Source organism: Chaetura pelagica, unplaced genomic scaffold (genome assembly GCF_000747805.2).
Source record: "Chaetura pelagica isolate M959 unplaced genomic scaffold, ChaPel_1.0 scaffold178, whole genome shotgun sequence".
In the NCBI taxonomy this organism is placed as follows: Eukaryota; Metazoa; Chordata; class Aves; order Apodiformes; family Apodidae; genus Chaetura; species Chaetura pelagica.
In genome coordinates this window covers 3,185,372-3,201,130 of record NW_009954505.1, presented here as the reverse complement: position 1 = coordinate 3,201,130, position 15,759 = coordinate 3,185,372, and the positions used below count along the sequence as shown (strand labels likewise).

Below are 15,759 nucleotides of genomic sequence, written 5' to 3'. Positions count from 1 at the left end.
CCGCAAAATGCAGTAATATGTACTGACTGATTAGGAACAGATTTTTTTCCATAATACAACCTCCTAAATAAAACACAAACTTTTAGAAATGTTTAGGCAGACATCTGTAGAAGCCAGGTCTTTAATAACACTGCATAAATTGTGGCTCTTTAGATGAGCTTTTTGCTTTCTCTTCATATAGATGTCTGTCATTAGTTATGTACAAAACTCAGAACTTCACTTTTTGGAATGAATACTTCCCAGCTCTCTCTTGCACAAGATTAGATTAAGCATCTCATGAGCAGGAGCTCTTATTGAAGTCCTGGTTTCAAGTACATTCTATGTCCTGGGAGGCTGGAAGTGGATGCAGCCAGGATACTGCAGGACAGCTGTGCAACAGTTCAAGTCCTCCTTAACCCCCTTCATTGCACTGGATTAGCCCGTGGGGAAAACAATGAGCTTATGAACCCTCTAGCTCTCCACAATAAGTTTTTAATGCTTTAAATGTAGGGTGTCTGGTACCTAATGTGCTCTTTTAACACTTCACCTTCCAGATTGACTACTGCATTGAAGCAAAAACCAAAAAAAATCTAATATATTTGAACTTCAAATAAATCTGCAGCTTTACAAACCTTTATTAACTCACGCATCAGTCCAAGACCCCTTTTGGTTTTTAATTTAGTCAAATACTTAATCTAGCCTTTCTTGATCCTTGATTTCTAATTATTATCCCAGTCCTTCTTTGATTAATGACTCATTAGAAATAGGGCTGAACCAACCCCCTAGATCCCAGCCACACCAATATTTGGATATCTTGTAATAGTTTAATTGAAATGGGAATCTTTAAAAAAATTGCTTGCCCTATTTAATCAGTTTTGTAATTATCTGAAGCAAAGTTCTTTTAACACGTTTGAATGCCCCCGGAAAACAAATTGCTTTCTCTGTTTAAAAGAAAATTATATTTTCTTTTCATTTTTTGTATGTCCATTTCACATTATAATATTGAAGATAATAACTAAGCAGCATCAGTTCTGTTGACCACTGTTCTTGGTAATCATGATCCTTGCCACAGGCAGAATACTTTTTAAGTACATATATTGTTTCTTCCCCAAATTTAATACTGCACATCAAGGGAGAATTACTGCTGTAGTGTGCTGCATATGGCTCCTGTCCTGTCCTTCCTCCTCGGACCCCAGCACTGAAATTTCTCTTATGCTCTGAAGACGAAAGGAGAAGCAGTGAAGGAAGGCTAACAAACATGTCAGCAAAGACACTCACAAGGCAGAGTTAAATCAAAGGGCAGAGCCATGGCTGCAAGTGGCAAACACCCAAGCTATATTTGAAGGCATGGTTTTGCAGGGATTTGAGAATTCAATTGTAGGTTTTCCGTAGAATACTGTCCTATCAGTTAACAAACTTTCTGTGTGGTCAAGGACCTGAAATGCTTGGATTTCCTTTAATTTTCTTAATGTTCCATTTTAAATAAGAGTTGATAAAAAAAAAGTAAGTGACATTCCTATTAAACATGGAAATAGGCCCAAATTAGTTAATGTCATTTAAGTCATTGTGGCTTCAAATGCAGCTATTTTTATTGTACTTTTACTAAAAATAGTCCTGGACAATTAATTAACAATGCTGTATCTCACGGGTCTTCCTTACAATATACTGTAACCACTTGAGGTAAAAATCTCAGTCCCCAGGAGTGTATCAACATCATAGCTGTTATTTCTTTTCGCACAGAAATATGGAGTGCAGTTGTCAAACTCTGCACATTTGAGACCTGAGGTCAATCATTCTTATTAACCGCAAATGTTACCATTCTCTGGCTGGAGAAATACAGGGTTGAGCATGTGCATCCTACGGAAGAGTAGTCATCTGTTTCAGGATAAGTACATAGAATAAAAATTAGCTTAAGTTTTTCCATGTGCACCTGGCATGTCCATTTAAATAAAGAACACCAAAGGAAACATTAAACTCGCGTCCACCCCAAACCTGGCTGAAAACCATGCTTGATATTCTGGCAGTTCTTCTGGAATCGATTGGCAGCTTCTCTAAAAGGTTAGACACAAGTCCTGGAGACAACAGGCCTGGTTCATAGGGTATGTCACCACGACCTGGTGGAAACCTAATGAGCTCATACAAGCAAAACTTACTTGCCGTAGGAGGAAAAACAGTTGCACTGAAGGTGTGTGAAGACTTTGTTAGTGCCTGGGTGTTTATCTGCAATATCCAGCCAGCCTGCATGTACTAAAGACTGATCTGCCATGTCAGTACCGCTCTGGTTGCCCTGCAAACTTCAGTAGGTTAGGGTACAATCACACTTCTGCTTCATGGTGTTTTATTCCTCATCTTTGTTTTACTGCAGTGTAACAGTGCTGCTTTTGGTTACATGCTTTAACCAACCAAATCTTAAAATATACAGCCTCAGTTTCAGTTCGACCATTTGAAAAGAGATGATGGGAGTGTAGCTGTGGTTCTCATGAAAGCCATATAACTTCTTAACCTAATTTCCCTGTGCAGGGCTCTACTAACCCCAGAAGGCTCTCCAAAGTTGTTTTATTTTTTGAACTAGGAGATCGCCTGAAAATATGCCTTACCCTGGTTAGTTCTGCACCAGGAGCAAAGGAAATGCAAATTGATGTCAATTTTTGCTGCCAGAGGGCTTTGATCATGATGGATTTGATCAGGGATGGTGAGCAAGACTGGTGTTATAAAGTATTGTCCCTCAATGCGTTATCTAGTTTCAGTGGATTGGTTCTCAAAATCTTCCAGTAAGCACTGAGTGGAAAATACAAATGTGTACTTACACTTAACAATGGCAAGAAAAAAGAGTATTTTAAATATTTTTTGTGAGAAAAATACAGTGCCTTCATATGGAATTCTAAATCTTATTGTAGCTGGTAGCTGTATGTTTTGTCTTGTGGCCCTTGGAGTAGACATTTTTTACTGACCAGGAAAATGCTTCTGAAAAGAATATGTCTGGGATGTTGCTGTTTTCTTTGCTTTGTCGCAAGGCAGGAGCAAACAGGTCAGCATTTTTTTCTTAAGAAGCTGACATTAATTTATTTTGACAGCATTTTCAACCCATATAGTAGCTTAGGACTATCTGTTTGTGCTACCTTCCTATTTTAGACAAGCAATGCTTTGCGTGAGACTGTTAATTTGGTAAAGGGCATGGGTTCACATTTGGTTTTCATAGACTGATAGATTTAAAGGCCAGAAGAGACCATTATGATCATGTAGTCTGACCTCCCACTTCAATCAGGGCACAAGCCTCACGCAGTCGTTACTGCCACATGATCATGACTTCAGTGTGAGTTTAGACAGCAACTTAAAGAAAGCATCCAATTCTGAGTTGCCTTCCTCTAATTTTTAGCATTCATTTTTCCAACTTCAGACTCCAGTCCCTGGATCATATAATTTTTTTAGGCATGCAGAGTCAAAATGAAACATCATCCTCAACTGTCTTTTTCAATTACATGTCTGTGATTCCATCTACTTGGATTTATCCCAAGATTATAGGAATATTTATGTTGTATAGTTGTCAGACCATGCTAAATGGACAGTTAGCATTTTTTTCACTTTATACTGGCTATAATACAAACAGTTGCAAAGCACTCATAGAATGTCAAGATCTTGGGCTCAGTCTGCATTGATAAGTCAGGAAACATTTGTTTTTTGGCTTTTGTTTTTTGCGAGCAGTTTGCATCCACTGAGTTAGCATGCATGGAAAGAGTTCACAGCAAATGCACAGTAACTATTGTCCTTTTGAAAACCAGCCCCTGTGTTTCTAAGATCAGTTTTTAATAGACAGGTAAGGATGAAAATTGGCAAGTGCCAAAAAAAAAAAAAAAAAAGGTAAGGAAAGGCAGGTGGAAGTGTTAAATAAATTATGATTTATCTAGAACATTTATAAAAATACAGTTGCAATATTGTTCACCTGAGAGAAAAACAGTAGATTATGTGGGAAGAAGGAAGATACTTTGAATAAGCTTATTCTACCACTCATTTTCACATATACTCATCATAATCCAAAAGCACGATTTCTTCAGACTTAAAAACTGGCTGCAGTTCACTATAGCAGGAATTTGGGTTATGGCACTGGATCAATTTTTAAACATGGTCAGAGCTCCAAAATTGGGGTTGAAGTTTTACACAACCTGGGAATTTTCAGGTGTGCGTGTGAAATGAACTTGTGACAGTTCAGAATGTACTTCTGAAATTTAAAGTCTTTCAGGCCTTTTCTAGCTCCCTGTAAACAGAGCAAAGAAAGACTGCAGAGCTTGGACTCTACTTCTGGCACATACTCTCATGTGATAACCAAAATGATGCCGTGGTCTGTATGGGAATGGAATACAGCAAATAACTAAAGGAAGATATGGCCAAGAGAAAATCTGGGTAAACATACTGCAATAACTGATCGAGTTTTATGACCTTTAAAACTTTCAAGTCATGCCAGTTTTAAGAGCTGCTGTTCAGTAATTGCCTGAGTGAAACTGAAAAGATTGGTATTAATTTCAGAAAGCAGCTGCCAAGTTCTTGCTGTTTAGTAATGCACTTATATAAATTAATGTTCTTCAACAGAAGTTTATAAAAAATCTGATCTGTCTTGACTTAAAAAGACCCCAATCTCTTGCATACCAAACTACAAGGAAACAAAACTCTAGCCTTTCCAGTTTTAAAATGTCAGAGATCAAGGAGCTAGAGCACAGGAATACCTTCAATTTAGTTTTTGTAAGGCAACTCACTTGATTAATAGTTATCCTCCATTTTCATAATTTGGAACTGCAGTGGATATCGAGAGACCTGTGTGAAGCCATAAAATTATATATGGGTGTATGTTTATATTCTCTAGATAGAGAACTTATTCTAAAATGTTGTTCTGTATGCAGAATTCGAAAATATCCTGGATGTAATAATCTATAGGTAATAAGTTTTTGTTTCAGAGAAAAATACTCTTCATACATTAATGGCCTTGGTTGAAGACACTTTCATGTTATTTAAAATCACTGCAGTATTCTATAATAGCTTTAAGAACATTCATAGTAGGTTCCAACTGTTGGAATATATTTTGTCCAGTAGTACATTTGAAATTAGGCAATCTTAATTAATAATTACATATGTATTTTACTTTTTGATGTATAAAATACTAGAACATGCACAAAATTAATATATGTGCAATAAGAAGGTATATAATTTCAAAAGTATTTACGCATTTGGACCCCCTTAACAAACTGGTTTTCAAAGAAATATGTTATCTGATATGGTAACTATATATAGTATTTTGACTTTGTGTGTGAGTCTCAGCTCTACAGAGGGACATCTTACAGCACAGCAAACATGCCTTTGCAATTAAATGATTGTTCACAGTATAGTTTATAGAAATACGAGATATAGCTCAAACTGTTCAATAAAGAATGCTCGTTCTTGTTACTCATTGTTTTAATGGGCTATAAAATGAATGCAGTGTAGAAGATATTTTTGCAGCCAGAGCTTGTGATACACGATACACGTGCTTGTGCTGGGAAGAAAATGCCAAAATTACATACTTCAAACACCCATCACGCTTCTCAGAAGGGTTATATATGTAAAGCGATCAAAATCCTACGCTGTCTTTAATGGAGCAGGACTGACTGCTCCTCCAGTGTCTGCCAGAGAATGTATGGTGCAACAGTGGAATACTTCATTCATTTGCAACAACCTGATCTAGTGGGAGGTGTCCCTGCCCCTGGCAGGGGGGGTGGAAGTAGATGATCTTTAAGGTCCCTTCCAACCTAAACCATTCTGATTCTGAGTAAGAATGGCATGGCAGCAGAAAGGGAGGACAAGGAACAAAACGTTTGAAATAGGCAGGGAGTAACAGCACCAGAAAACACACATGCACACGCACTCATTAATTACAGGCATGGAGGTGGTAAGAGTGGAAGAGGAAAGAAAGGATGAGAAAAGTCAGGTGAATTAACACTAACTGAAATGACTTAAGCGATGTAATAGATATATTGGGGGGGGGGAGGGGGAAGTAATAGTGTGAAGAAGCCATTAATAAAAGATGAGGAGGGATGAAATTAATGAGAGCTCTGCAGAGACACCACTGCCTTTGTGAGGAGAGAAGCACAGGGCCCAGTTCTGGTATTCTTGTTCAGTACTTCCAAGATACTCGGAGGGCTGCTCCAAGATTAAAGTACAATTAAAAGGCAGGGACTGTCATCCTGTCAGGCACACTAAGCAAGGGACTAATCTCACACATTTACATAGGTGAATAACTACGAGGAACTGCTTGTCACAGCAGCAGTCCCCAGGATTTTCAAAATGAAATAAATATCCCTGAAGTTACTGAAATAAATGAATGTTTACAGTCAGGAGTCTTCTAATGACTTGGGGTTTTTTTCTTCTTTTTTTTTTTTTTTTTATGCACTCAAGTTATATGTGCAAGGCCTTTTTATCTCTATGGAAACTTTGCATTTCATGTAAAACCAAGGGCTTCTTCATGCCCATGCGCTTCCAGAAGATGGAAATTCATGTAAAATAGCAGCTATCATGGCATGTATAGTAAAGAGCAAGGAGCTGGTAGTTGCAGGTTTCATGGTGCTCTGCAGCATCCTGGTCCTCATGTGGTCAGACCAGGGAGTGGGTCTCAAGCCATCACAGACCTTCTCCTCCTCATGCACCTTCATTTCCTTCCTGTGGATATGGAGGGGAGAAGGAAGGCTGGAACATTTGTTTCTAGATTTCAGTCTCACATGCAATTGTATTACAATGGCCAGGATGCAGCCTCATATCTGGAAGCTGGAAAGGACTCAGGGTTCCCACACTTGCTGGTATTTCTGGTGGCCCTAATCAGTTGATAAACACAGACACAAACCACAGGTTCTCTGTTAAGAACAATTAGTGAAGGCACAGTCTGTGAGTAGATATTTCATTCTTATGTGTAGTAAGGAGTGTTTTCTTTAGAATTATTTATTTAAATATACAACTCTACTGACCTTAGGAATCAAATCAATTAGATCAATCCCCCCCAGCACTGTGAATCTGAAGAAGAAAGTGCTGACACATCTACTGGGAGCTTACAAGTACAGTCCCAAAGGGGCACATGCTTGAAGACTTCAGTTAGCAGCAGGCTTTTAAATTCAGGTGTTAGACTGAGGGCAGGAAATAAGGACTTGAAAAGAGTTCTCAGCCAAAATAAACCAGGTTTTTTTTGTGAAATGTTTTTGCCTTCCCTGCTTTTTACCTTACTCCTTTTTTTGACCCCTGACTAAAACTAACTCCTTAACCTAGTTTTTCGTAGGTCCTTAGAAACTTTGTTTTCTAGAACTCACTCTTATCTTGAGCTGTTCTGCTCTCTTGTCTTGCCATACTTAATGCACAGACAAAACATCTAATGGAGCGTAACAAAATGAAAGTCTTAAGTTCATGCCTGTGTAATTACAAAATTCAATACAACATATACATTCTCCAACTGTTCACCTAAACATTAAATTCTTCAAAATGCTAATGTGTTATTTTCTTTCTTTTTGACAGCAAAATTTGGAAAGTAACCTCACCAGCCTTATTAAGAGGAATACTGAACTGGAAACTCTCTTGGCGAAACTCATTCAGACCTGTCAACATGTAGAAGTGAGTACTGACCCTGATTTGAAATACTTGTAAACTTAATTACATTCACTTCTAGCATCCAGGAACAAAAGTTTAAACAAAGGAAACAAACAAAAACACACACACACACAAAAAAAGAAAAACAAAAAAAAACCCCAAAAACCCAAACAAACAACCAAACCAAACAAAACCCCTATGAATGCAGAAACAAATTAAAATAGTGGTAAACTGAATCAGAGCTTTTTCAGTGATAAATGTTACTCTTTATAGAGATGACCTCCTTTACATTCCATCCTGTTCCCTTTTCATTATGTTTGCATGGTTTCCACCACTGCTACACTTCAGCACATCACTCACTATCTGTAACATATTTATCTTTTTGGGTCCTTTGTGAGACAGAGTAATATTTACAGGTGGAAAACTCCAGGTAAGAAATAGCAACACCCAGATCCACAATGATACTTAGTTTTCTATTGGCCACTGATCTGTTGTGTTGGTTTTTTTTAAGGAGTATTAAGTATATAAATACGTATGTGGATTTAAAAGTCATACTTTAATTATATTTATTATCAGAGAGATGCTTACAGGCTTTGGAGTTTCCTTAATGATGTATTCCACTTTGAGTATCACATTAAAACTTTAGCAGGGAGGGACTTCAATCCATATTTCCCCCAGATTTGGAGGATTTTTTAGATGACCCTGTTGGGGCTGCTGCTCTATACACAAATTAAACTAGTCACTGGTAGCTGCCACAGCAGGAAATCAGAGTCCAAAATAGAATCTTTTTAAGCTAAACATACTTTTACTTGTTGTCACTCTATAAGATCTTTTCTGTTTCTTGTAGTGCATTCAGGTCATACAGAACTTGGAAAAGGCAACATGAGTTTCTGCTTTCTTCCAGTAAAGGTTATACAAACATCCCTATGGCATCAAACTTTTATCATCAGTGCTTTCCTCATAGTCAGTCTCAGCCATGAGTCCCAGGCAACACACCAGATAGAAAATATTTTCACCCCTTCCTTCTCCAGGTAAATTGTGGCTGAGAAACACTGGAAGACTAGGAAAAGCTCAGTATCGTGAGACACACGCACTTATTGACAAATAAACTGGATTCATTGAGATACAGCCAGTTCATAATTTGCAGTGCCACCAGTTCTCAGAAGGTCTAACTTTGATTTAAGATGGCACAGGGAAGTTAATGGGGTAGAAATCAGACGTGGTGGCCCAGCATAAACACTGCTGACTTAGAGTGAAACAAACTCCAGAGCTCAATCCCAGAGAAAAGGTATTTACAGTTGAACAGCTAATTACTTGTCAGATTTACAGGGAAAATTTACTTTCCCTGTGAAAAGTGGTCGGGGTTTCATTTGCATTACAATACAGTCTGTTGACAGGCTTCTGTGTGGGACCCTTTCACTTCTGACTGCATTGCAGTTCCTGCAGCAGCCTTCTTTATTCAGAGAAGGACACACTATATGTTCCTAGCAGACAGCCAGCATTAAATAATAATAGTGTAGTGCAGAAAAGGTATTCCACTGTGAGGGTGGTTGTCTATATGCATGAAAGGAAACAAAGTTTCTTCATCAGTGCTACCTAGGTTAATTTAAGAGAAAGTCAGCTGTGACATACACTGCAGTAACACAGCCACCTGCTAGCTCTGCAGAAAGGCTCTCTCATTTTAGAGAAACCTTTTTCGTTGCTTATAAAGTCCCATAGAAGTTATCCATTGGTCTTATTTTCTGTATTTTTCAGGCTAAGGTTCAGTCACCTAATTAAGATTAACAGCAACTTTTCTTGTGAACAGATTCAAAGTCACACCTTCAAAATTTGACATGTGCCTAAGTACCTTTTTGACTGTGTCAACTGCACGTTGCAGAAAAAAAAAAGGAAAAACAAAACAAAATCCACCCAAAAACCCAAGCAACCAAAACCAAACCAAAAGCCAAAGTTAAACACATACACACAAAAAAACCCCCCCGAACAACCCAAGACTGGTCTTCCAAAGATATAATCTCATTCATTTTTCCATCTGCTCTACCTCAGTGGAGCCTCACTGACTTCATGGGTCTCAACAAAACCATGAAGCTCTGGTTCAAATCTGGTTCATGGGTCTCAACAAAACCATGAAGCTCTGTCCACAGTATCAGATTTGAGGTGAATCGTGTGAGTTCTTTGTACAGGCAGCAATAATGTCAGGCAGAACAACAGTAATATCAGCTGGAACAAGCACAGGAGGTAATGAGAGACAGAGAGAAGGCACGTTCTCTTTCTCTGTTTATAAAACTCGGAGCAAAACCCATGAAGGAAATGGGCCCAGGACAGCATAAGGCCCCTTTTTCGTTAGTGGCCTATGTCCAAGATGGGCTAGATCTGGAAAATTTAAAACCACTCCTCCATCTCCTCTGCAATTCTGCAATATATTACCAACTCTAAGGTTTAGTATTACAAAAAAGGTCCAACTTGTTCAACTGGTAACAGATGCGCTACTGTCCCGGGAGTCCTGTTTTAGAAAATTTCTCTGTAGACATAAAGCAATAGCAGCAAAGTTGTTAATGAATTCCTACCACATTTTATTCATCAAATTAGTCTAATTAGCATTTAAATTAGCTAAATATTAAGAAATGAGCTTGAGTCAAAACCCTGGACCTAGGCTGTGCTGGAAATCGGGCAAGTGGGGATGTGGAAGCAAACTTGAAAGTAGCTGTCTGTTTCTCAGGGATTGATGCAAACTTCAGATATGATGTATCTCCAGTGTTAGAGAAGCTGAGGCGTAGACAGATTTTGTGAATGTCAGTATGCTCTCTTTCCTTGTGCTTCTCTGTGACAGAAATTCACCCCAATTCAGGAGCCCAAATGAAGAAAAAACTGTATTAACTGTAACATTAATGTTACAAAAATTTAAAATTACAAAATACTAGGAAAAGCTGAAGTTTTCAATGGCTGTATTAGTGTTGCCATATAAACTCACCAAAAGGTTGAAACTGAACTAGTAGTTAATTTTACAGGAAATTTCTGGTGCAATTCATTACAGATAACTATGTAAAATATACTGTATAGAATTTCTAAGCATGAAAAACATAGATAGTACAGTTTTAAAACTTCCGTTGCACACTGTGATTTTCCGTACCTACTTTTAAATAATTTTGATAATGTTATTTTAATGTCAATTTGGAATTTTGGGAGTTTAAAACCAGTTTAAAAAAAAATAAAAGAAGCTTTGGATTTCACATATGATTTGAACTTTGAAAAACAAGAAAGGAAATAAAATTATTATTCCTCATGTTAAAGTTACTAAATTTGTATCAAGGCTTATATAAACTTAAAAAAAAGCTTTGCTAATTAACACTTATTTGTAGAAATAAACAGTAACTTTTTAAAAGCCTTTGACATGTCATACACCAAAAAATTAAATATTACATGAAAAATGCAAGGGAATGTCTTTTTTGCCTTTTGATATGGAGCAGAAGCTGATGTTTCTGTAAATGAACAACAAACAGGCTCCATGTCATTTGCATAAATGAATCCTCACCAGCCAAACCAAATGTTGTCACAGAGCCACTGTTTCTCATCAACCAAGTGATCTGTTAATAGCTTCCCTGCAACCAGCTTCACTGCAGATTAATTATCTACCCATACCTCCTTCACATCAGGCAACTGCAACTTCATCAACAGCAAAGGCCAAATCCCAGTCTCCCTTCTGTGTTTTAAACCTGATGTTTATTCTCTTCTGAAAGAGAGTTATTTTCCCTTTTCTCTCACATGAGCAGGCAAGGGCTGGTCAGGGATGTTCGCTATCTGGAAGCTGGATGCCTTCCAGCAACCAGAGAGAGGGGACCTGGGGCTGCCTTTCGCCACAGCAACAGAGGCATGAATCTTGTCTATTTTTAGACAGAACTTATCAATTTATGACAAGATTTATCCTGATGGAGGTCCTGATCTTGGGGACTCCAGAAGTCAGCTTCCAGTCTTGCATTCCTGTGGGTGGTTCTGGGCATATCAGCAAGAAGACTTTTGTGAATAAATTAATCCAAACTCATATTCTTTACTGCTTTAAGTACAGCGGAGATATTATTAAGCATTTGATAAGAAGAACAGTTTTAATATCTGAATTCCTGTTTCACTCCTAATATGAAAGTACAGTCTGTGCTAATACTTAGTTTAGAGTAACAATTTTTTAAATCCTATTTTCTCAAAAGGAACCACACCCTGAAAAGTGAATGCCTAAGACTATAACACTTCTTTCTGTCCCAAATCTTTCATTAGGAGCACCCTGGCTCACTGGTTTTACTCATTTTTCAGACACATCCCTAACTTGTTTTTTGTTTTAGACTCATTTTTTCCATCTTTCCAGTCTCCCTGTCATTTCTTGGTTTTGCAGAAGCCCCAAAGACTGTTAATCAGCAAAGTTTTGTTTTCCTTCCTTGGAGATGATGCTGTTGGCCAAGCTGCTTTCTGCAGAGCAGACCTTTGCTCAGGCTGTTTGCTGGGTTGGTCCCAGAGATCTGATTCTGCCCCTCACTCTGTTCAGGGAAGGCTGCTGTGGCTGCCTCCTCAAGGTCAACAGGTTTGGCTGCATCAAACAATAAACAGTTCATAGGATAAAATACAGGGTTTTTTTCCACAAACTGAAAAAAATGGAATAGAAATGGCTACTAATCTGAAAGGTCTTTATTTGCAGTCCTAGTTCACACATTCACGCATCCCATTAGTATCTGCAGAAAATTTTTTTAAAGCATCCAAAACTATCCTGGAGAATTTTATCTTTTAATTCTGTAGGCATTCACCCAACAAGAGACCCCTCTAATACGTGGCTACATCAGCCAGTGGCCCTTGCAAGTCCATAAAAACATCTGTGTATATCAGGGAAGAAGCTACATAGTTCTGTACATCTTCTAAGGGGAAGATATTTGAGAGAAAATGAAGTAATGTAATTATTTATACTTTGGCATAAATTAACAGCCTAGGTGCAAGCCCTCTACCTCAGCTGAGGGAGAAGAGCCTCAGCAGGATCCATTCCCACTGGGTAAAGCAAGGCTGCAGTAACTTGCTCATAACAAACATGCTGGGTATCTGAAATTTCTGTAGGAACCTTGGACAAATCTTCCAAAAACACTATTGTAGAATGGGGATTGACAGGCCTAGAATATGGCAATTAAGTTTAATCTCTGGGTGATACCATCCCTGTGGCTACACCAATTCACTGCCAGGTCTACCTGCCACGTGCTGGAGGGCCAGCACGACAGAGCCCTGGGTGGCCTACGGCACAGCTCCCCCAGACTGCAGCACCACCACCCTCCCCTGCTCACCCCACACCTGCAAGGCCATGAGGCCGCATCCTGCTCTGCTCACCTGTGTCTTCCCCAGCTGGGCACAGCTCCAGATTCAGCCACTTCTCAGTTGCATCAGGGAAGGATTTAATGCTCTAAGCACTTAGGTTCCCCCCTCGGTTTTAGTGTCACAGGGTTCTCTGGCTGACAAAGTGTTATGTCACAGCAAATTTGCTTCTCTGTGATAGTTTCCAAGGCACATTGCTGCTGTGAATGTGTGAGACTTCTGCAGATGTATTTTATTGTAGATCATGACATTAATCAGCATAAGGCAAAAATTTGAGCATGAGCCCTTTTTTGCCAGTTAATTTTCTCCTAAGCAATTGGAGTTTTGTTTCTGTACTTTTTTCTCATCTCTTTGAGGAAAGATATGATTCAATGACTTATATAGTCAGTAGGGTGAAGCTTCTCTCGTCTGTTAGGCAGAAATAGAATCTGTACTCAGCTGGAGGAAAATAGGAGCAATTATCTAGTGGGGAGGGGAAAGGAAATAGGTTTTGCTTGTAGACAGCTTTATAACATCTGTATCTCAATTTTTCTGTTTGTTTTGTTTTGTTTTCAATTCACCAAACGTCATAGGAAGCAAATTCTAGACACTGCTGCAAAATAATTTCTGGTTGTATAAAGAAGGGAAGGCATTTTCCTTTAACTGTGTAACCCTTGAACTGCTGCATCCTTCGTTTTCTGTTTGTAATGGAAATGCTCAGTTTCCAGCTCATTTCTAAAGATCTGCTGGAGGCTAAATCTCAGCATAACATTCTCAGTAAATAATTGGTTTTGTGTGTGCCAGTGTTTTTATGGCCAAGTTATATAACAACCTGGGAAGAAAAAAGAAGGGGGGGAGGGGGGGGGGAAAAAAGTAGTAAATTGAAATACCCTTTATTTCACTAGCACAGATACTGGATATATAGACATATCAGAAACATTTTAAATCGGTATCACAACAGTAGAGCAAAAGTGATGAAGAGAAGACGGCAGCACCTGGAAAATCCCGCTGATGCCTTTTTTGTGTGACTGATCAAAAAGAAATTAGCCAAATGGGAAAACTATAAATAATGAAAATCTGAGTTTCTGGTAAGACTTCACCTCTGAGATAGCTTCTTCAAATTTTGTGACTAAATGTGTTCATAAGTTTTTGTTTAAGATACAGCATTTGTGTTACTTGAGGGACAGCAAAAGTAAGCTTGGCTGTCAGCGTGACTCCCTGAGGATACTCAAACAATAAAGAGTCTTTGTCTGTGATAATAAAAAAAATAATGAATACTCTGTTTTCACTAAGTTCACGGTCCTCACTCCTCTTGAGATTTGGGACCATTTCAGTCAAAGCCCAAGTAAACAGAGAAGTTCTTACTAGGAAAATTTAGCTGGAAAGTCTGTGTATAAATCCTAGTGTCTGAACTGCAGGAAATGGCCTTCATAGTCATACAAGGGTGACCACTGGTGACAAGGTGACCCTTATTCCAAGGGTTTGGAATAAGGAACCTACTTTGCTGGAGGTTTTTCTCCATAGTAGGAAAGGGTTAATGGGCTAAATAAATATCACTTTAAAATATGTGGGGCAGATAAATTTACTTTTTCTTCTGATCTAGTATTTCCATTTTTGTGAAGATGCTTGTTCAGCAGCTAAGTTTATTTGCTATATTGAAGTTCTAGAAGTAACTGACATTTTTTATTTGTGAAATAGACAGGAACATATGACTTTAAGGAAATTGGGAGCTGTTTCTCTCAATAAGAGACTAATTAAAAAAATTCATGATGAGCATAAAACCCTAAGGAGTAGTTTACAGCATTTGTTTCCTAAGATAGTTTCTAATGAGAGAAGGCACAAGAAGCACTTTCTCTATTAACATTATTTAGATTAAATATATGGCATGATCTACTTTTGATTTCTAATTCCTTCAGTTTTACATTTAATTCCAGTCTCATAAAAGTTTATTTAATTCAATTAACATCTTGGATAAGCTTCAGTCCTTGATGAGTCTTAATTAGAGAAAAGAAAAACTCCAGAAACAAAAACTGAGAAAACATTCTGCATGGCTTATGGCAGTATGGAATATTCTTTCAAGGATGTCATAAGTTGCATGCCGAGTAAACCCTAGCCTAGTATTCAAATATTATTTGCCTAAAGAATTATTTCATTGCTTTCACAAATTGCTAATTAAATGTATAATAGTTCCTGTATAAATATATAGAACTGCCGCACTTATGCATACATTTTCTGTACAGATTAGACACATGCTGAGACACATTATTGCACCTACAGCTGTTTGTAACTTCAGGAAATTGGAGTCCTATTATGATAAAAGGTCACACAGATATATATAAACAAACAGCAGTGCCTGTCCTTGCCTGGCAAGGTGACCAGTTGCCACTCTCCATCTCTGCCTCTGTCTCACATTTTTTTAGGCCAACATTCCTGCAAAACTTCATCCTTACACTAGAAAATGGGGTTTAGTTCACTGTTAGTTACTGGTTAACTAATGCAGCAGGTAATTCTTTGTGCCTGCCATCATAGAATATAACTTGTCAGTCAAAATCTTGTTACTTTTTGGAACCTTCTGTCTTTAAGTCATTTACCTTTAGGGGAACAAAATACTTCTGAGTTCCTCCTTTTTCTGCCTACCATAAACAGCTGAACAGCAGTTAGAGCAGCAAGGAGACCAAAGGCATTGGTCCTCTAGTGAGTATGTTATACACTAGGCTACTGACTCCAGATCCTGCATGAGAGTTTTAAGTATTGAGCTGTTGGTTACAAGGGCAATGGTTTCATCTTCATCAAAGGACAGAAGGTCCTTTGAACTTCAGTAACTATTTAATTGTTTTTGGTTTTATACCCAAAATGAAACACACCAAGTGG

At 38.2% G+C, this 15,759-nt stretch overlaps 1 protein-coding gene across 2 annotated transcripts in view; it reads left to right on the top strand.

The window, feature by feature from the left end:
- MID1 (midline 1) overlaps positions 1-15,759 on the top strand; it is a 97,055-nt gene that overhangs the window by 44,169 nt on the left and 37,127 nt on the right. For both annotated transcript variants that reach the window (XM_010004650.1, XM_010004651.1), the window contains exon 2: positions 7,501-7,596. In XM_010004650.1, coding sequence (XP_010002952.1) covers positions 7,501-7,596 — 96 coding nt within the window. The remainder of the gene's footprint in view (positions 1-7,500; positions 7,597-15,759) is intronic.